This window comes from Mesoplodon bidens (genome assembly GCF_964165515.1).
Source record: "Mesoplodon bidens genome assembly, chromosome: 15".
NCBI lineage: Eukaryota > Metazoa > Chordata > Mammalia > Artiodactyla > Ziphiidae > Mesoplodon > Mesoplodon bidens.
Window position 1 is genome coordinate 66,106,972 of NC_138171.1, and position 20,144 is coordinate 66,127,115.

Below are 20,144 nucleotides of genomic sequence, written 5' to 3' on the forward strand. Positions count from 1 at the left end.
CGCGGAGAAGGCCTGTGTGATCTGATACGTGCTTTCCAATAATCTCTTTCACATTGCATTTCTGCTTCTGAAGTGCCATCCGTCCCTCTCCAGTGTGAGGGTCCAGGAAGGTAGGCGCCTAGGTAGGGGAGGGCACTGGGGGCCTCTGCAACTTTGGCTAATTCAATGAATGAATGAGCGAGTGAATGAATGAGTGAGTGGGTAAAGCCTGCTCCAGGTGGGGCGACGCGCCGTTCTCCACGAACCCACCCCCTTACTCTCACGGTTGCAGCGCCCCGAGCGACCTGCGGGGAGCGCGCGCGGTATCAGGCCGGGTCCTCGCTCCCCGTGCATGGGCGTGGCTGGCCGGAGTTGGTCGGACCTCCAAGTGTGGGCGGGGTCTCTGGGCGTGGGCGGGGCATTTCAGCGCGCGGCGCTTCTCGCGCATGCGCTTCGACGCCCCGGCGATGGCGGCGCCTGAGGAATCCTTGAGGAGGCGGAAGGCCGGGGCCGCGGGCCCGGCGCCTGAATCTCCAACTGGGCCGGGGCGAGACCCCGCGGGCTGCCCAGCCCGCCTCCGCGCGGGCACCTTCTGGCTGACCAGGATCGTGCTCCTGAAGGCCCTCGCTTTCGTTTACTGTGAGTCCGCGGGGCCAGGCGCCCCAGTGTGGCCCCTCCGCTCGCGCCCTGCCCCCCACCCTCAGGCCCACCCCCAAGCGGGTTCGCGGCCGAGCCTCGGCCCTGCGCGCCCCTCCGTCCTGCAGGTCCGGGGGGCCCCACGCCGACCCCGCGCTGACCAGGAGCTCGTGAGGCGGTGACTCCCCTTTGCCGCCTGCAGGTCCCACGAGCTGCGGCCCCGCCGCCCTCCCCGCCGCTCCGCAGCTTTGAGGCCTGAGCAGCAGGTGCGGCCTCACCTGCGGGATTCTGTGCGAGCCAGGTTTGACCAGGCGGAGAACCGCGCGGTCTGCCCCAGTCTTCCTCTCTCCCTCCCCTCGCCCCAGGCCGCCCCCCAGAACACCCGGACGCCCCCACTCCGCGCGCGCGCGGAGTGCACACCCCCCGACCCCGATCCCCACGCCTGGAGGGGCGCAAACGCCCTGAGCCGAGCAACGGTGCCGGAAGCCAAACTGGGCTTCTCAGACAAACGTGGCAGTGCGGGGGCCAGTGGGGTTGGGGCACAGCCCCCGGCTGAGATGGCCTGGGGCCAGTGGGCAGTCCCCCTTCTAGAGGGTTCCGGAGGGCGCTGGTACCCGGCGGGCCGGCCGGGATTGCCCGCCGCGGGCACCGGCCGTCCCAGCGTCATTTCTGAGTCTTCAGAACATGCGTTTCAAGGGGGTGGAAATGCCGCGCTTTGCACAGCGACCGTCATGACACACCGAGCGGGGCGCCGCGGGGACCAGGGCCCGGCGCGCGGTGAGGCTCAGTGTGCGGCGCTGGGGGATCAGCTACGACTCTCGTGCGCTCTAAGTTACTGTAGAAAATACTTCTTGCCAGTATTGCTTTATTCTCCACGGGATAAGGCATTCTAAACGTTTGAGCTGTCACTTAGCAAAAGATGGAGTCAAGACAAAGTTAACCTGCGAGATTTTAACAGACCCTTAAACCGGCGCCATGACAGTGGAAAAACCCCGGTGGCTTCGCTCGCAGAGAGCACAGCTTATAAAAAAGTCAGCTCGGCTTTCCAGTGTTAGGGGCTGCCTTTGATCTCCACAGGGATTCTCTGTTCGGTTCAGAAGGAAACCGTTTTGAACCAGTGGGTCAAGAAGATATTTTAAGGCCGGTGTTGAGCACAGAATGATTTGCTTTGGCAAATGCATTCCCCCACCATCTTTTCTCGCTATTTGGGGTAGAGTCAGTGTTTTTCAGCTGCACGAAGGAACCAGTTTACCATCTTCAGGGACGAGGGTCCCTGGCTGAGATGGCTCCGGCAAGTAGGCAGTCGCCCTGTATTGATTTCTTTCTGGAGGGTTCCAGATCTCCTGGGGACTGTGAGCTACCTCAGAGTTCCTTAAGTCCCAGGAATTTCCCACAATGCCACAGGCTGTCCACAGCTTTCACTTGATGTTGAGTGTTACAGTTGCCCTCATGGACTGCTGACCCCACCAGGAGGCTGAATAATGGACCCCTAGCCTATGCTTCCTTCACCCTCTGCACATCTAACAGAGTTCTTAGTGTCATTAGTCTACCTGTCTGTGCGACTCCCTGGGAGATCCTTGCAGCCAGGGTCGGTGTTTAATACCTCTGTCTTCTAGGAGCAACTCCTGCTCCATAAAATTTCCTTGACGTTTTGCAGTCTTTATCATTGCTCTGTGCCACCATAGGATACTTTTCCAAATGTGTCCTCCCCCCTCCCCGGCTCGGCACCCCAGGCCCTGGGTGTGACACTCAGGTCAGAGACTGCCCACCCGAGAGGCCCCTGGTTCTCTCTGAGTTGTAGTTGTAATTCCTCAGATCTCGTGTCTTGTTTGGGGTTTATTCTCTCTCTTTACTGGAGCATATCCCAAAACAACTTTCCAAGAAAGTATACAGAGAAGGTGAACTTTCTGTGTCCTTCCTTGCACATATAGAAATTGTCCACTTGCCTGGGTCTGTGGCTCTCAGAGCAGTTTTCCTCAGAACTTTGTGGTGTCAAGGGGTCTTTACACAATCTGACTCCTGCTCTTTTGCAGGTGACTAAAGGGAAACACTTTTATTTCTTCTGCTCACATGCTTCTGACACCAGATGTGGGTTTTTTCTCACACCGAGTAATCGTCTGATTGTCCAGACACCACGTGAGTGTCCTGCAAGTCAGTTCGTTCTGACCCTAACTGCCCAGCGTCCCCACAGCCTGAGGGCTCAGTCCCACGAGAAATCCCCCCCCCCGCCGCAGACTCCAATGAGAAGTCCAGGCCATCACCTGTGCTTCTGACCAACCATATGTAAATTGGGGTTCCCACGACCCCCTCCTCGGGTTCCATAACTTGCCTGAATGGCTCACAGAACTCAGGGGAACACTTTGCTTATGTTACTGGTTTATCATAAAGGACATGACTCGGGAACAGCCAGATGGGAGAGATGCCCAGGGAAGGTGTGGGAAGGGGTGCAGAGCCCCCACGCCCTCCCCGGGAGCCACCCTCCCAGCACCTCCCTGAACCCCCTCCATTTGGGGTTTGTGTGGAGGCTGCATTACACAGGCAGGACTGATGAAATCCCTGGCTGTTGGAGATCAGCTGTGTCTCCAGCCCCTCCCTGTCCCGGGAGGTCAGAGGTCAGGAGTGGGGCTGAAATTTCCTCTGGCAACCAGCCCCCATCCTCCAAGAATCACCTCATTGGTATAAACCCAGGTAAGGTTGAAAGGGGCTTGTTATGAATAACAGATGCTCCTCTCACCCCATCACTCAGGAAACCCTCGGGGTTTTAGGAGCTCTGTGCCAGGAACCTGGACAAAGACCGAGTAAATATTTCTTAGGATATGACGGTACCGCAGGGGCCTTTTTTCCTCTCTGGGAGCTTTTCGAGTCTGCTGCCTTGCCATCCTGGCCCGGGTCCTCGTCATGTGATGGCGTGGCTCTGTGAGCTCCCTTCCTCGTTCCTTCGCAGGGCCCAGGTGAGCTCACTCAGACCTAAGACTCCTGCCCGAGTTCTGGACGAGCTTCTCTGGCCCTGCTCACTCTGCTGACTCCAGGCGCCTGTCTGTCCAGACACCCCAGTGGGACCCAGATGTACCCCATTGGGGACCACCAACGCACGGAGGCTCCCAGTTCAGACCAGAGCCTGAAGCTAAACGAGGATCTGATGCAGAAGAAGGTGAGCTCCTCCCAGGCCCCGGGAATTGTGCCCTCATATGGGACCCACCGCCGTGATGGCCAGGACCGTCTGAGTAACCGTATGTAGGTGACGGCCGCCATGGTGCTCTCCAGGAGGATCTGGAAGCACTGGAGTGAATGGAGGACTTTTTGACACATCAGCAAAATTATTTATCTCCCCAGTTTCATATGGTACCTTGGAGTCCCCGGGATAATATATCTTTTAAAATCCTACTTCAAAAAGATCTCACAGCTAGTTTCAGCCCAACTCTGATTCCTGGCTTTGCTAGCTTATGGTACTGTCCTTTTGGTTCAGATTTGCTGTGCAGTGTCATGCATGTGTCTTTCCTTGTTTACGTTACCTGTAGTGGAGTTTATTAGGTCTTTCCTCCCAGCTGCCAGTCACTGTTGGAGCGTCTGAGGTGAACCTAAACTGCACCCTCTAACAGCTGCAGCTTGTCTCACTCATGGTCAAGAGGTCTCACCTGGAGTCTGGTAGCTTAGCCTTGCGGCCAGTCCACACCCAGGTCCAGCACTGGCGCAGCCCAGCAGAACCACATGCACCTGCATTTGCTGAACTCTTAGGTGTTCTTTGGAAATTTTGAGGAAGAAAATGGAACCAAAAGAGTACTCGAATCTTGCTTCATTTTCTGTTGTTCTGAGCTTTCAGCGCTTCCAAGATTCACAGAAAGTTAGTTCTTCCCTCCAGGCCCCTCGATTGCTAATGAAATGCTCTGCTTGGTTTCACAAGTTTCTCTGTAAAATGCTTCCAGTTTGTTTAAGAAACAAACCTGCCCTACGTCTGAGCTCTCTACAGCACACGCCTTTAAAGAAAAAGTACTGGAGGTTATTTTTCTAAGGCCCAGAATTTAGCCACAGTCCATAAAACCACCCGTCAGAGAGTGACATTTCGGAGATGATTCTGTTTTAATTTTATAGCACTTTATCTGAAGGGGAGAGAAAACTAAATTTTTTCTTTTTGATTTATTAAAGAAAATATTTGCAGACATCCTTGATAATGCATATTAGGTGACCTGGTAACCTCTCCTAGGCCAGTCTGTGGGTTACCCCACCAGGGAGCAGCTGAGAGTCTCATGCCTGGGCCCTGTCTCCTTCCTTCCTAGAGCTGGGGGGAGGGGGTGTCTCCTTCCTTCCTAGAGCTGGGCAGGGGCTGTCTCCTCCTTTCCTAGACCTGTGGGGGGGTGTCGCCTTCCTTCCTAGAGCTGGGCAGAGGGCTGACTCTTTCCTAGAGTGGTGTGGGGGCTGACTGAGCCTTTCTAAGTTTGGTTGTTTGGTTTAGCTTTGAGATCCTATGATTTTTAGAAAATATTTTTCTTTATTTAGTCATTTCTATAACAGGAGTGAAAAATGAATAGGTTGTTTCCTTCTGAAATTTAAACCCATTCTATTTTCATTTTTTCCTATAAAGTAGGAAGTTTCCTATGATGCTTGTCTTAGATTTACTTTTTTTTTTTTTTTAGTTAAGATGGTATGTTTTATGCTTTGTGTATTTTACCACAATTTAAAACTTTAAATTTTTTTAAATTAAAAATTGAAAATATCGTAAATGGGTGTTGAACTTTGTCAGAAGTTCTTTCTGCATCTGTTGAGATGATCATATGGTTTTTATTCTTCGATTTGTTAATGTGGTGTATCACATTGATTGATTTGCATATATTGAAGAATCCTTGCATCCCTGGGATGAATCCCACTTGATCAGGGTGTATGATCCTTTTAATATGTTGTTGGTAGATTTACTTTTTAACTAGTGAGACCAAATCTCATTTTTCTTTCATGGCATTGGACTGTGGTTGTGGGGAGGGAGGATGTCCAGCTGTTCAGCCATTGCTAATTAGGTCCCCATGTAGTCTGAGTCGGGAGAGACAGGCTCCACCTGGGTGCATGTGTATGGATGTGCACACACACGGCCAGGGCTGGGTGGGCACCACTGTGGGGGTGGCCTCCACGTTATCAGGAAAGTCGGTGGCATGTGGACTTGGGCAGCTTTTGCCCAGTGATGGAGGCAGCAGGAGGGGTGCGAGGAGAAGACCAGGGGAGCCCTCCCTGCTGACCCTCTGGTGTCCAGTGCTCTGTCTTTATTCCTGACATCCTGGACATCTGCTGTCATGGGGGGATCAGGTCTCAGTTTTCTTCCTGCAGTTACCAAATGAGCCGCACGAAGTATTCAAGAAACATTTGCCTTTAAAAACAAAACAAAACTATTAACCAAACTCCAGACCTTACTGGTTTTCCACCGGCACCCCTTCCCGTCCGGTGTCCCCGCACTGCGTTAGCCATCATGGCTCCTCTGTCCCCTCTGGTCTGCTGCAGTCTCTGGACTTCCCTGGCTCTTCATGACCTTGACAGTTTTGAGCATGTCTGGTCATGTGTTTGGTAGAATGTCCCTCAAATTGGGCTTGTCTGATGTCTTCTCGTGACTGGACAGGTTGTGGGTTTGGGGAGAATCCCACAAAGGAGAGGTGCCCTTTGCATCACAGATGATACTGACCTGGATCACCTGGTTGGGGTGTGTCTGCCAGGTGTCTCCTCTGTCAAGTTCTCCTTTTTCCGTCCATTCTCTGTCCTCTGGAACCCAGTCATGGGGTCCAGTCCATGCTCCAGGGACCCCCCGAGGGGGCATCTCCACATGTTATTTGGATCTCCTCTGTAAGGAATTTATTTGGCAATTGTCATATTTGTTTACACTGTGGGTTGTGGTCCAGCCGTGTTACTTGTGGTATCAAATTGTCTGGCTCTGGTCAGTGGTGGTTCTTCCCAGTTGTCTCCTGTATCCCTGTGACATGCCTCCATTCTTTATTTTTCGAGAGTTCCTTACTTTGTGGTACTACAGGATGCTGCAGGCTCCTCTCATTTGCCAGCCCTAAAACCAGCCATTTCTCCAGGAGCCCTCGTTCCTTTTATTGGAGAGTGTTGTTAGGAACCCAGATCTGGGTGCTGTGCTGAGAGTGCCCATTGCTACTGGGGTGTCACTGCTTCCAGACTCTCTTAGCAAACAGAGCTAGGTTACAAATGTGGGTGTGCTCACTCACATATGGTCATTTCTCTGCATATCCATTTGAATGTATATTAGGGTAAACATGAATTCTCATTGGCACCTCCGATTCTCATCCAGTACGTGGGGTGGGGTGTGTGTTGGCCTTCCCTTCTTGCTTATCTGGAACCTCCTTCTTCACTAGTGAGAAATCTTGCCCCACCATCTCCCATGGTTTATTTGCTTAACCCCAATGCACATGCAAAGCAGTCTTAGAATTGTTTGCCTACCCCCAGTTAGACTCCGGTGTTTCTATACAGTTACTTTTGTCTTTGTCCTTAGTTTTTACTCAGAACAATTTCCAAAGTTTCTTAGGCCAGCCCTCCCTCTTTCCTTGCATTCAGTGTGGCCGAGTTATACTTTTGTGATAGAGTTTGATTCATTTGCCACAGTCTGCATTCCATCCTGGCATCCCCTGACCTCCTGGCTAGGTTGTTTTGATAGTTTATATACATTAAAGTTCATTTTTTATGATGTACAATTATGGGCTTTGACAAATGCATAGTTATCCATCACTCTAGTACTGTACCAGAATAGTTACATCTCTTGAAAATTCCCCTGTCCACGTAATCGGCTTCCCCCCGCAGCCCCTGGCATGCTCTGGTCTATGTTCTGCCCCATGGTTTTGTCTTTTCCAGTGTGTCAGATGAATGGAATCCTACAGTGTGTAGCCTTTGGGTCTGGGTTCCTTTACTTAGTAAAATGTACTTGAGGTCTTTCCATGCTGTTGAGTGAATCAACATTCCGTTGATATTCTCTCTGAATATCGTACCGTTTTATGAACGCACCACAGTTTTTATCCATTCAAGCTCTGAGGGACATCCATGTTGTTTCCAGTTTTAGCAATTATGAACAAAGCTCCTGTAAACATTTGCATGCAGGCTTTTGTGTAAATGTACGTTCTCAGTTCACTTGGGTGCACACGTAAGAGTATAATTGCTGGATCATATGGTAAATCTATGTTTAACTTTATAAGAAACTGCCAAACTGTCCTCCAGAGTGACTGTACCATTTGCATCCTACCAGCAATGAATGAGAGTTCCTCTTTTTCTGAATCCTCTGGAGCATTCGGTATTTTCAGTTTTTTGGATTTTGGCTGTTATGATAGGTGTGTGGTGATACTGCATTGCGTTGTTTTTTTTTTAAGTTTTTTAAAATTTTTATTTATTTAATTTATTTATTTTTGACTGCGTTGGGTCTTTGTTGCTGCACGTGGGCTTTCTCTAGTTGCAGTGAGCAGGGGCTACTCTTCGTTGTGATACGCAAGCTTCTCATTGCGGTGGCTTCTCTTGTTGCAGAGCCACCACAGGCTCTAGGCGCGTGGGCTTCAGTAGTTGTGGCTCGCGGGCTCTAGAGCGCAGGCTCAGTAGTTGTGGCTCCCGGGCTTAGTTGCTCTGCGGCATGTGGGATCTTCCCGAACCAGGGCACAAACCCGTGTCCCCTGCATTGGCAGGTGGATTCTTAACCACAGCACCACCAGGGAAGCCCCTGCATTGCGGTTTTAATTGGCGTTTCCCCACTAACAAATGATATTAAGCATCTTTTCATGTGCTTATTTGCCATCTGTGTATCTTCTTTGTGTGAAGCAGATGACTTTCAGTATCTGTTCAGATCTTTTGCCCTTTAAAAAACTGGGTGGTTTGTTTTCTTGTTGTTGAGTTTTAATGATACTTTATTCTGGATGCAAGTCCTTTATCAAATATGTGATGTGCAGGTATTTTTCCCAGTCTGTGGCTTGTCTTTTCGTTCTCTTAAAAATGTCTTTTACAGAGCAAAAGTTTTTCATTTGATAAAGTAGAATTTATCAGTTTTTTCTTTCATGGATCATGCTTTGGGTGTTGTATCTAAAAACTCATTGCCAAACCCAAGTCACATAGATTTTCTTCTATATTTATTTTAGAAGTTCCATACTTCCATGTTTTACATTTAGGTCTCTGGTCCTTTTTGAATAAATTTTTGTACAAAGTGTGAGTTATGTGTCAAGGTTCATTTTTTTTGCATATGACGTCCAGCACCGCTTGTTGAAAATACTGTCTTTCTCTGTAATTGTCTTTGCACCCTTGTCAGAAATCAGTTGACTGTCTTTGTGTAGGTCTACTTCTGGGCTCTCTAGTCTCCCATTGATTTGCGTGTCTGTACTTTTGCTAATACCACACTGTCTTCATGACTGTAGCTTTGTAGTAAGTCTTGAAATTGGGTAAAATGAGTCCTCGAACTTTGTTCGTTATCGGAATTATTTTGGCTATCCTAGTCCTTTGCTCTTACATATACATTTTAGAATCAGCTTGTCAATATCTGTGGAAAAGCTTACTGGATGTTTTGATTGAGATTGCATTGAATCTATAGATCAAATTGGGGAGAACTGACATCTTAATAATGCTGACTCTTCTTCCAGTTCATGAACACATGAATCTTTCCATTTATTTCGATCTTCTTTGATTTCTCTCATCATGTTTTGTAGTTTCCCACGTACGAATTCTGCATATATTTTGTTAGTTTTTTATCTAGGCACCTCTTTTATTTATTTATTTATTTATTTATTTATTTTTGCGGTACGCAGGCCTCTCACTGTTGTGGCCTCTCCCGTTGTGGAGCACAGGCTCCGGACGTGCAGGCCCAGCAGCCATGGCTCATGGGCCCAGCCGCTCCGCGGCATGTGGGATCTTCCCGGACAGGGGCACAAACCCGTGTCCCCTGCATCAGCAGGCGGACTCTCAACCACTGTGCCACCAGGGAAGCCCTAGGCACTTTTTTTGGTGGCTGTTGTAATATTTAAACGTTCAGCTTACAATTGTTCATTGATGACATATAGGAATATAATTGACTTTTGTATATTGGTCTTGTATTCTGTGACCTTCTTAAACTCACTTATTAGTGCCATGAGGGCTTTTTTTTTTTCTTCTTTTTCTTTCTTTTTTGTTGATTCTTTGGGATTTTCTACATAGGCAGTCTATTAATAGAGATAGTTTCATTTCTTCCTTGCTAACCTATATACCTTTATTTCTTATACTTGCCTCATTGCACTAGCTAGGATTTCCTAGTGTTGAACATGAGTAATAAGAGAAGAGATAGTCTTGCTTTGTTCCAAATCTTCAGGGGAAAGTATTTAGTCATTAATCTTTAAGCATGATCTTGGCTGTAGGTTTTTCATAGTTACGTTTTATAGACTGATGAAGTACCCTTCTATTCCTAATTTGCTGAAAGTTTTTTTTACCATGAACGGATGAATTCTTTCATTTACTTTTTTGGGGGTCTATTGATACTATCTTATGGTTTTCTGATTTAGTTTGTTAGTGTGGTGATTTCATTGATTGGTTTTTTTTTTTTTTTTTTTAATTTGGCTTCCTGGGTCTTAGTTGAGGCACTTGGGACGTTCCTTGCCTCGTGCAGGATATTTAGTTGCGGCATGCAGAATCTTTTTTTTTTTTTTTTTTTTTTTTTTTTTTTTTTGCTGTACGCGGGCCTCTCACTGCTGTGGCCTCTCCCGTTGCGGAGCACAGGCTCCGGACACACAGGCTCCGCGGCCATGGCTCGCGGGCCCAGCCGCTCCGCGGCACGTGGGATCTTCCGGGATAGGGGCACGAACCCGTGTCCCCTGCATCGGCAGGCGGACTCTCAACCACTGCGCCACCAGGGAAGCCCCCAGAATCTTTTAGTTGTGGCATGCGGGATCTTTTAGTTGCGGTATGCAGGATCTTTAGTTGCGGCATGTGAACTCTTAGTTGCAGCATGTGGGATCTAGTTCCCCGACCAGGGACAGAACCTAGGCCCCCTGCATTGGGAGTGCAGAGACTTGGCCATTGGACCACCAGGGAAATCCCCATGGATAGTTTTTTTTTTTTTAAGTTATAAATAAAAGTAAAATAAGGTGTATTTTATTTTTAATTTTTTTTACATCTTTATTGGAATATAATTGCTTCACAATGGTGTGTTAGTTTCTACTTTATAACAAAGTGAATCAGTTATACATATACATATGTTCCCATATCTCTTCCCTCTTGTGTCTCCCTCCCTCCCACGCTCCCTATCCCACCCCTCTAGGTGGTCACAAAGCACTGAGCTGATCTCACTGTGCTATGCGGCTGCTTCCCACTAGCTATCTGTTTTACGTTTGGTAGTGGATATATGTCCATGCCACTCTCTCACTTTGTCACAGCTTACCTTTCCCCCTCCCCATATCCTCAAGTCCATTCTCAAGTAGGTCTGCGTCTTTATTCCCGTCTTACCCCTAGGTTCTTCATGACATTTTTTTTTCTTAGATTCCATATATATGTGTTAGCATACGGTATTTGTCTTTCTCTTTCTGACTTACTTCACTCTGTATGACAGACTCTAGGTCCATCCACCTCACTACAAATAACTCAATTTCATTTCTTTTTATGGCTGAGTAATATTCCATTTTATATATGTGCCACATCTTCTTTATCCATTCATCCGATGGTGGACACTTAGGTTGCTTCCATATCCTGGCTATTGTAAATAGAGCTGCAATGAACATTTTGGTACATGACTCTTTCTGAATTATGGTTTTCTCAGAGTATATGCCCAGTAGTGGGATTGCTGGGTCATATGGTAGTTCTATTTGTAGTTTTTTAAGGAACCTTCATACTGTTCTCCATAGTGGCTGTACCAATTCACATTCCCACCAGCAGTGCAAGAGTGTTCCCTTTTCTCCACACCCTCTCCAGCATTTGTTGTTTCTAGATTTTCTGATGATGGCCATTCTGACTGGTGTGAGATGATATCTCATTGTAGTTTTGATTTGCATTTCTCTAATGATTAATGATGTTGAGCATTCTTTCATGTGTTTGTTGGCAATCTGTCTATCTTCTTTGGAGAAATGTCTGTTTAGGTCTTCTGCCCATTTTTGGATTGGGTTTTTTGTTTTTTTGATATTGAGCTGCATGAGCGGCTTGTAAATTTTGGAGATTAATCCTTTGTCAGTTGCTTCATTGGCAAATATTTTCTCCCATAGTGAGGGTTGTCTTTTCGTCTTGTTTATGGTTTCCTTTGCTGTGCAAAAGCTTTTAAGTTACATTAGGTCCCATTTGTTTATTTTTGTTTTTATTTCCATTTCTCTAGGAGGTGGGGCAAAAAGATCTTGCTGTGATTTATGTCATAGAGTTGTTCTGCCTATGTTATGTCATAGAGTTCTGCCTATGTTTTCCTCTAAGAGTTTGATAGTTTCTGGCCTTACATTTAGGTCTTTAATCCATTTTGAGCTTATTTTTGTGTATGGTGTTAGGGTGTGTTTTAATCTCATACTTTTACATGTACCTGTCCAGTTTTCCCAGCACCACTTATTGAAGAGGCTGTCCTTTCTCCACTGTACATTCCTGCCTCCTTTATCAAAGGTAAGGTGACCATATGTGCGTGGGTTTATCTCTGAGCTTTCTATCCTGTTCCATTGATCTATATTTCTGTTTTTGTGCCAGTACCATACTGTCTTGATTACTGTAGCTTTGTAGTATAGTCTGAAGTCAGGGAGCCTGATTCCTCCAGCTCCGTTTTTCATTCTCAAGAGTGCTTTGGCTATTCGGGGTCTTTTGTGTTTCCATACAAATTGTGAAATTTTTTGTTCTGGTTCTGTGAGAAATGCCAGTGGTAGTTTGATAGGGATTGCATTGAATCTGTAGATTGCTTTGAGTAGTACAGTCATTTTCACAATGTTGATTCTTCCAACCCAAGAACATGGTATATCTCTCCATCTGTTTGTATCATCTTTAATTTCTTTCATCAGTGTCCTGCAGTTTTCTGCATACAGGTCTTTTGTCTCCTTAGGTAGGTTTATTCCTAGATATTTTATTCTTTTTGTTGCAATGGTAAATGGGAGTGTTTTCCTAATTTCACTTTCAGATTTTTCATCATTAGTGTATAGGAATGCCAGAGATTTCTGTGCATTAATTTTGTAACCTGCTACTTTACCCAATTCATTGATTAGCTCTAGTAGTTTTCTGGTAGCATCTTTAGGATTCTCTATGTATATTATCATGTTATCTGCAAACAGTGACAGCTTTACTTCTTCTTTTCCAATTTGGATTCCTTTTATTTCCTTTTCTTCTCTGATTGCTGTGGCTAAAACTTCCAAAACTATGTTGAATAAGAGTGGTGAGAGTGGGCAACCTTGTCTTGTTCCTGATCTTAGTGGAAATGGTTTCAGTTTTTCACCATTGATGTTGGCTGTGGGTTTGTCATATATGGCCTTTATTATGTTGAGGAAAGTTCCCTCTATGCCTACTTTCTGCAGGGTTTTTATCATAAATTGGTGTTGAATTTTGTCGAAAGCTTTCTCTGCATCTATTGAGATGATCATATGGTTTTTCTCCTTCAATTTGTTAATATGGTGTATCACATTGATTGATTTGCGTATATTGAAGAATCCTTGCATTCCTGGAATAAACCCTACTTGATCATAGTGTATGATCCTTTTAATGTGCTGTTGGATTCTGTTTGTTAGTATTTTGTTGAGGATTTTTGCATCTATGTTCATCAGTGATATTGGCCTATAGTTTTCTTTCTTTGTGACATCCTTCTCTGGTTTTGGTATCAGGGTGATGGTGGCCTCGTAGAATGAGTTTGGGAGTGTTCCTCCCTCTGCTATATTTTGGAAGAGTTTGAGAAGGATAGATGTTAGCTCTTCTCTAAATGTTTGATAGAATTCGCCTGTGAAGCCATCTGGTCCTGGGCTTTTGTTTGTTGGAAGATTTTTAATCACAGTTTCCATTTCAGTGCTTGTGATTGGTCTGTTCATATTTTCTATTTCTTCCTGATTCAGTCTTGGCAGGTTGTGCATTTCTTTTTTTTAATTAAATTTATTTATTTATTTATTTGTTTATTTATGGCTGTGTTGGGTCTTCGTTGCTACACGCGGGCTTTCTCTAGTTGCAGCGAGTGGGGGCTACTGTTCATTTCGGTGCGTGGGCTTCTCATTGTGGTGGCTTCTCTCGTTGTGGAGCACAGGCTCTAGGTGCGCGGGCTCCAGAGCGCAGGCTCAGTAGTTGTGGCACACGGGCTTAGTTGCTCCGCGGCATGTGGGATCTTCCCGGACCAGGGCTCAAACCCGTGTCCCCTGCATTGACAGGCAGATTCTTAACCACTGCGCCACCAGGGAAGTCCAGGTTGTGCATTTCTAAGAATTTGTCCATTTCTTCCAGGTTGTCCATTTTATTGGCATAGAGTTGCTTGTAGTAATCTCTCATGATCTTTTGTATTTCTGCAGTGTCAGTTGTTACTTCTCCTTTTTCATTTCTAATTCTATTGATTTGAGTCTTCTCCCTTTTTTTCTTGATGAGTCTGGCTAATGGTTTATCAATTTTGTTTATCTTCTCAAAGAACCAGCTTTTAGTTTTATTGATCTTTGCTATCGTTTCTTTCATTTTTTTTTCATTTATTTCTGATCTGATCTTTGTGATTTCTTTCCTTCTGCTAACTTTTGGGTTTTTTATTCTTCTTTCTCTAATTGCTTTAGGTGCAAGGTTAGGTTGTTTATTCGAGATGTTTCCTGTTTCTTAAGGTAGGATTGTATTGCTATAAACTTCCCTCTTAGAACTGCTTTTGCTGCATCCCATAGGTTTTGGGTTGTCATGTCTCCATTGTCATTTGCTTCTAGGTATTTTTTGATTTCCTCTTTGATTTCTTCAGTGATCACTTCATTATTAAGTAGTGTATTGTTTAGACTCCATGTGTTTGTATTTTTTACAGATCTTTTCCTGTAATTGATATCTAGTCTCACAGCATTGTAGTCAGAAAAGATACTTGATACAATTTCAATTTTCTTAAATTTACCAAGGCTTGATTTGTGACCCAAGATATGATCTATCCTGGAGAATGTTCCATGAGCACTTGAGAAAAATGTGTATTCTGTTGTTTTTGGATGGACTGTCCTGTAAATATCAATTAAGTCCATCTTGTTTAATGTATCATTTAAAGCTTGTGTTTCCTTATTTATTTTCATTTTGGATGATCTGTCCATTGGTGAAAGTGGGGTGTTAAAGTCCCCCACTATGAATGTGTTACTGTCGATTTCCCCTTTTATGGCTGTTAGTATTTGCCTTATGTATTGAGGTGCTCCTTTGTTTGGTGCATAAATATTTACAATTGTTATATCTTCTTGTTGGATCAATCCCTTGATCATTATGTAGTGTCCTTCTTTGTCTCTTGTAATAGTCTTTATTTTAAGTCTATTTTGTCTGATATGAGAATTGCTACTCCAGCTTTCTTTTGGTTTCCATTTGCATGGAATATCTTTTTCCATCCCCTCACTTTCAGTCTGTATGTGTCCCTAGGTCTGAAGTGGGTCTCTTGTAGACAGCATATATATGGGTCTTGTTTTTGTATCCATTCAGCCAGTCTGTGTCTTTTGGTGGGAGCATTTAATCCATTTACATTTAAGGTAATTATCGATATGTATGTTCCTATTCCCATTTTCTTAATTGTTTTGGGTTTGTTATTGTAGGTCTTTTCCTTCTCTTGTGTTTCTTGCCTAGAGAAGTTCCTTTAGCATTTGTTGTAAAGCTGGTTTGGTGGTGCTGAACTCTCTCAGCTTTTGCTTGTCTGTAAAGGTTTTAATTTCTCCATCAAATCTGAATGAGATCCTTGCTGGGTAGAGTAATCTTAGTTGTAGGTTTTTATCCTTCATCACTTTAAATATGTCCTGCCACTCCCTTCTGGCTTGCAGAGTGTCTGCTGAGAGATCAGCTGTTATCCTGATGGGGATTCCCTTGTGTGTTATTTGTTGTTTTTCCCTTGCTGCTTTTAATATGTTTTCTTTGTATTTAATTTTTGACAGTTTGATTAGTATGTGTCTTGGCATGTTTCTCCTTGGATTTATCCTGTATGGGACTCTGTGCTTCCTGGACTTGATTAACTATTTCCTTTCCCGTATTAGGGAAGTTTTCAACTATAATCTCTTCAAATATTTTCTTAATCCCTTACTTTTTCTCTTCTTCTTCTGGGACCCCTATAATTCGAATGTTGGTGCATTTAATGTTGCCCCAGAGGTCTCTGAGACTGTCCTCAGTTCTTTTCATTTTTTCTTTATTCTGCTCTGCAGTAGTTATTTCCACTATTTTATCTTCCAGGTCACTTATCTGTTCTTCTGCCTCAGTTATTCTGCTATTGATCCCTTCTAGAGTATTTTTAATTTCATTTATTGTGTTGTTCATCGTTGCTTGTTTCCTCTTTAGTTCTTCTAGGTCCTTGTTAAATGTTTCTTGCATTTTCTCTATTCTATTTCCAAGATTTTGGATCATCTTTACTCTCATTATTCTGAATTCTTTTTCAGGTAGACTGCCTATTTCCTCTTCATTTGTTAGGTCTGGTGGGTTTTTATCTTGCTCCTTCATCTGCTGTGTGTTTTTCTGTCTTCTCATTTTGCTTATCTTACTGTGTTTGGGGTCTCCTTTTTGCAGGCTGCAGGTTCGTAGTTCCTGTTGTTTTTGGTGTCTGTCCCCAGTGGCTAAAGTTGGTTCAGTGAGTTGTGTAGGCTTCCTGGTGGAGGGCACTAGTGCCTGTGTTCTGGTGGATGAGGCTGGATCTTGTCTTTCTGGTGGGCAGGTCCACATCTGGTGGTGTGTTTTGGGGTGTCTGTGGCCTTACTATGATTTTAGGCAGCCTCTCTGCTAATGGGTGGGGTTGTGTTCCTGTCTTGCTAGTTGTTTGGCATAGGCTGTCCAGCACTGTAGCTTGCTGGTTGTTGAGTGAAGCTGGGTGTTGGTGTTGAGATGGAGATCTCTGGGAGATTTTCGCCATTTGATATTATGTGGAGCTGGGAGGTCTCTCGCGGACCAGTGTCCTGAAGTTGGCTCTCCCACCTCAGAGGAACAGCACTGACTCCTGGCTGCAGCACCAAGAGCCTTTCATCCACACAGCTCAGAATAAAAGGGAGAAAAAGTAGAAAGAAAGAGAGAAAGAGAGAGAGAGAGAGAGAGAAGATAAAATAAAATAAAATAAAGTAAGATAAAATAAAGTTATTAAAATAACAAATAATTATTAAGAAAAAAATTTTTTAAGTAAAAAAAAAAAACAAAAAAACGGACGGACAGAACCCTAGGACAAATGGTGAAAGCAAAGCTGTACAGACAAAATCTCACACAGAAGCATACACGTACATACTCACAAAAAGAGAAAAAGGGGAAAAAATAATAAATCTTGCTCTCAAAGTCCACCTCCTCAATTTGGGATGATTTGTTGTTTATTCAGGTATTCCAGGGATGCAGGGTACATCAAGTTGATTGTGGAGATTTAATCTGCTGCTCCTGAGGCTGCTGGGAGAAATTTCCCTTTCTCTTCTTTGTTCACACAGCTCCCGGGGCTCAGCTTTGGATTTGGCCCCGCCTCTGCCTGTAGGTCGCCAGAGGGCGTCTGTTCTTCGCTCAGACAGGACGGGGTTAAAGGAGCAGCTGATTCCAGGGCCTTGGCTCACTCAGGCTGGGGGGAGGGAGGGGCACGGAGTGCGGGGGGAGCCTGCGGCGGCAGAGGCCGACAGGATGTTGCACCAGCCTGAGGCGCGCCGTGCGTTCTCCCAGGGAAGTTGTCCCTGGATCCCTGGACCCTGGCAGTGGCAGGCTGCATAGGCTCCCCGGAAGGGAGGTGTGGATAATGACCTGTGCTCGCACACAGCCTTCTTGGTGGCGGCAGCAGTAGCCTTAGTGTCTCATGCCCGTCTCTGGGGTCCACGCTGTTAGCCGCGGCTCGCGCCCGTCTCTGGAGCTCCTTTAAGCAGCACTCTTAATCCCCTCTCCTTGCACGCCAGGAAACAAAGAGGGAAGAAAAAGTCTCTTGCCTCTTCAGCAGGTCCAGACTTTTCCCCGGACTCCTTCCTGGCTAGCCGTGGTGCACTAACCCCTTCAGGCTGTGTTCACGCCGCCAGTCCTCTCCCTGCGATCCGACCGAAGCCCGAGCCTTAGCTCCCAGCCCCTGCCCGCCCCAGCGGGTGAGCAGAGAAGACTCTCAGGCTGGTGAGTGCCGGTCGGCACCAATCCTCTGTGAGGGAATCTCTCCGCTTTGCCCTCTGCACCCCTGTTGCTGTGCTCTCCTCCGCGGCTCCGAAGCTTACCACCTCCGTCATCCACAGTCTCCGCCCGCGAAGGGGCTTCTAGTGTGTGGAAACCTTTCCTCCTTCACAGTTCCTTCCCACTGGTGCAGGTCCCATCCCTATTCTTTTGTCTCTGTTTATTCTTTTTTCTTTTGCCCTACCCAGGTATGTGGGGAGTTTCTTGCCTTTTGGGAGGTCTGAGGTCTTCTGTCAGTGTTCAGTGGGTGTTCTGTAGGATTTGTTCCACGTGTAGATGTATTTCTGATGTATCTGTGGGGAAGAAGGTGATCTCCGCATGGATAGTTTTTTGAGGGTTGAACCAGCCTTGCATTTCTGAGATGAAGTTGGCTGGTTGTGATGTATTATCTTTTGTGAGTTTTGGTAGTTTGCGTCTTTCAACTAATTCTCCTATTTCATCTAAGTTGTCAAACTTAAGATCTTAGAGAGATGTATAGTATTCCTGTATTATCTTTTTACACCTGTGGGATCTGTAGCAGTGTTCTTTTTTGATCCCAGATATTGGTGTCTTCTTTCCTTTCCTTGGTTAGTCTGACTAGAGTTCTAACAATTATATTGATTTTATTGAAGAACCAACTTTTGGTTTTATTGATTTTCTCTATTTTTTCCCTGTTCTCAATTTCATTGATTTCACCTCTTTTTAAAAATGTCTTTTCTGATGCTTGTTTTGTATATAATTTACTCTTTTTTCTGATTTCTTCAAGTAGAAGTTTAGATTTGAGGCCTTTCTATTTTTCTAACATGAGTGTTTTACTGTAAATTTTCTTTAAGCAAAGTTCATTCTGGGATAGTTAACTAACCATTTTATGTAATCAGGCACATATTTTATATAAATGTGTGTCTATTTTATATACACGTATACATTGTGTATAAGTTGATACAACACACATAGCTATGTGTACATACACATACATTGTGACTTCTCCAGGTTGGATCTTCTAATATCTCTCCCAAGATTTTGTGAAATACTCAGACCCCTTGAGTCCACGGTTTGATTCCAAACCACTGGTCAGACTCTGCCTCATCTTCTTGCCTAGCCAAGGCCCTGCACATCTGAAAAGTATCTACAGAAGGCTGTGTTCTTGTTCATGTTCCTTTTGTCTTCTTTTCCTTCCAGTTGTGGCATTCTTGGTGGCCTTCCATCAGAACAAGCAGCTGATTGGAGACAGGGGACTGCTGCCCTGCAGAGTGTACCTGAGGAGTGTGCAGCAGCACTTCCATGGGCAAGTCAGCTGGGAGACTGTGAGCTACGCCCCCACCGTCCTCTGGCTGCTGGACTGGTCTCACATGGACTTCAACCTGGACGTGCTGGCTCTTCTCGGGCTGGGCATCTCCTCTTTCATCCTGGTCTCCGGCTGTGCCAATATGGTTCTCATGGCTGCTCTCTGGATCCTCTACATGTCCCTGGTCAATGTGGGGCAGATCTGGTAAGAGGGAAGGACGGGGCACCTATAACGCAGGCGCGTGGTAACTCAGGGTTCTAGGGGTGTTACCCCTCAGAGCCCAACGAGGCCTCCTGGTAACAGGAGCAAGCAAGTGAGCTTACTTCTTACGTTAATTTGGAAAATATCACCCTTTTAATTAGGCTGTGGTAGACCCTGCTGGTCGCATTCAACCCAAATCCAGGAGCTTCCTTATTTGGGTGTAATTGCGATTCTGTTGGGAGTGTCATGGCCACACCTGAGATAGCATTGCCAGCCTCTTGTCCTGGGGGGCCGTGAGACGGAAGTGGAAGCTGCTGGGTGGGCTGCTGGGAACGCTCTAGTGGTGGGGCTTGATTTGGGGGCTTACTCCTCTGCTCCTGCCCCCACCTGCTCCTTCCTTGTTCAAGAGGAACTGGTGCCAGTGGTCACAGTTCAGGCCAGCCCTGCTGGGGGGAATAGGCTCCAGTGCCAGCCAGGTCAGAGGCAGCATTGGGCTCCATGGAGGGAGAGTCACATGGGAACACGGACGGGGGCATCAGTGCAGCGTGTGGCTTGGATAGGCTTGGAGGAAAATTGAGGGCCATGAAGTGCTGTGCCATGTTTGACAGTGGAGGAGGGGGTGCCACTCTTCTTCAAGTTCTGGGCTCCGGCCCTGGAGAAGAATCACCTACCAGAGGAAGCACAGAGGACTCTGTAAGAGAAGGTGAAGCCTTGAGAGAAAGCTCTGGGGTCAGGGCGGGTGTCTGTATAGACATGGAGGAAGTAGACAAGGGGGTGGTGTCTGCGTGGATGAGCAGGAAGTGGAGGAGGGGTGGTGTCTGTGTAGAGGAGCAGGAGGTTAAGCACCTCT

The 20,144-nt window shown here is 45.9% G+C and overlaps 1 protein-coding gene across 2 annotated transcripts in view; it reads left to right on the top strand.

Moving 5' to 3' along the window:
- Positions 1-442: 442 nt before the first annotated feature.
- The window catches only part of LMF1 (lipase maturation factor 1), a 92,083-nt gene continuing 72,381 nt past the window's right edge, over positions 443-20,144 (top strand). Inside the window, exons 1-2 of one of the 2 annotated variants that reach the window (XM_081257860.1) lie at positions 443-618; positions 18,988-19,297. In XM_081257860.1, the coding sequence (XP_081113986.1) occupies positions 447-618; positions 18,988-19,297 (482 nt within the window). In that variant the 5' untranslated portion in view covers positions 443-446. Of the gene's footprint in view, positions 619-18,987; positions 19,298-20,144 lie in introns of those variants that run through there. The other variant, XM_081257859.1, reaches the window with a different exon arrangement.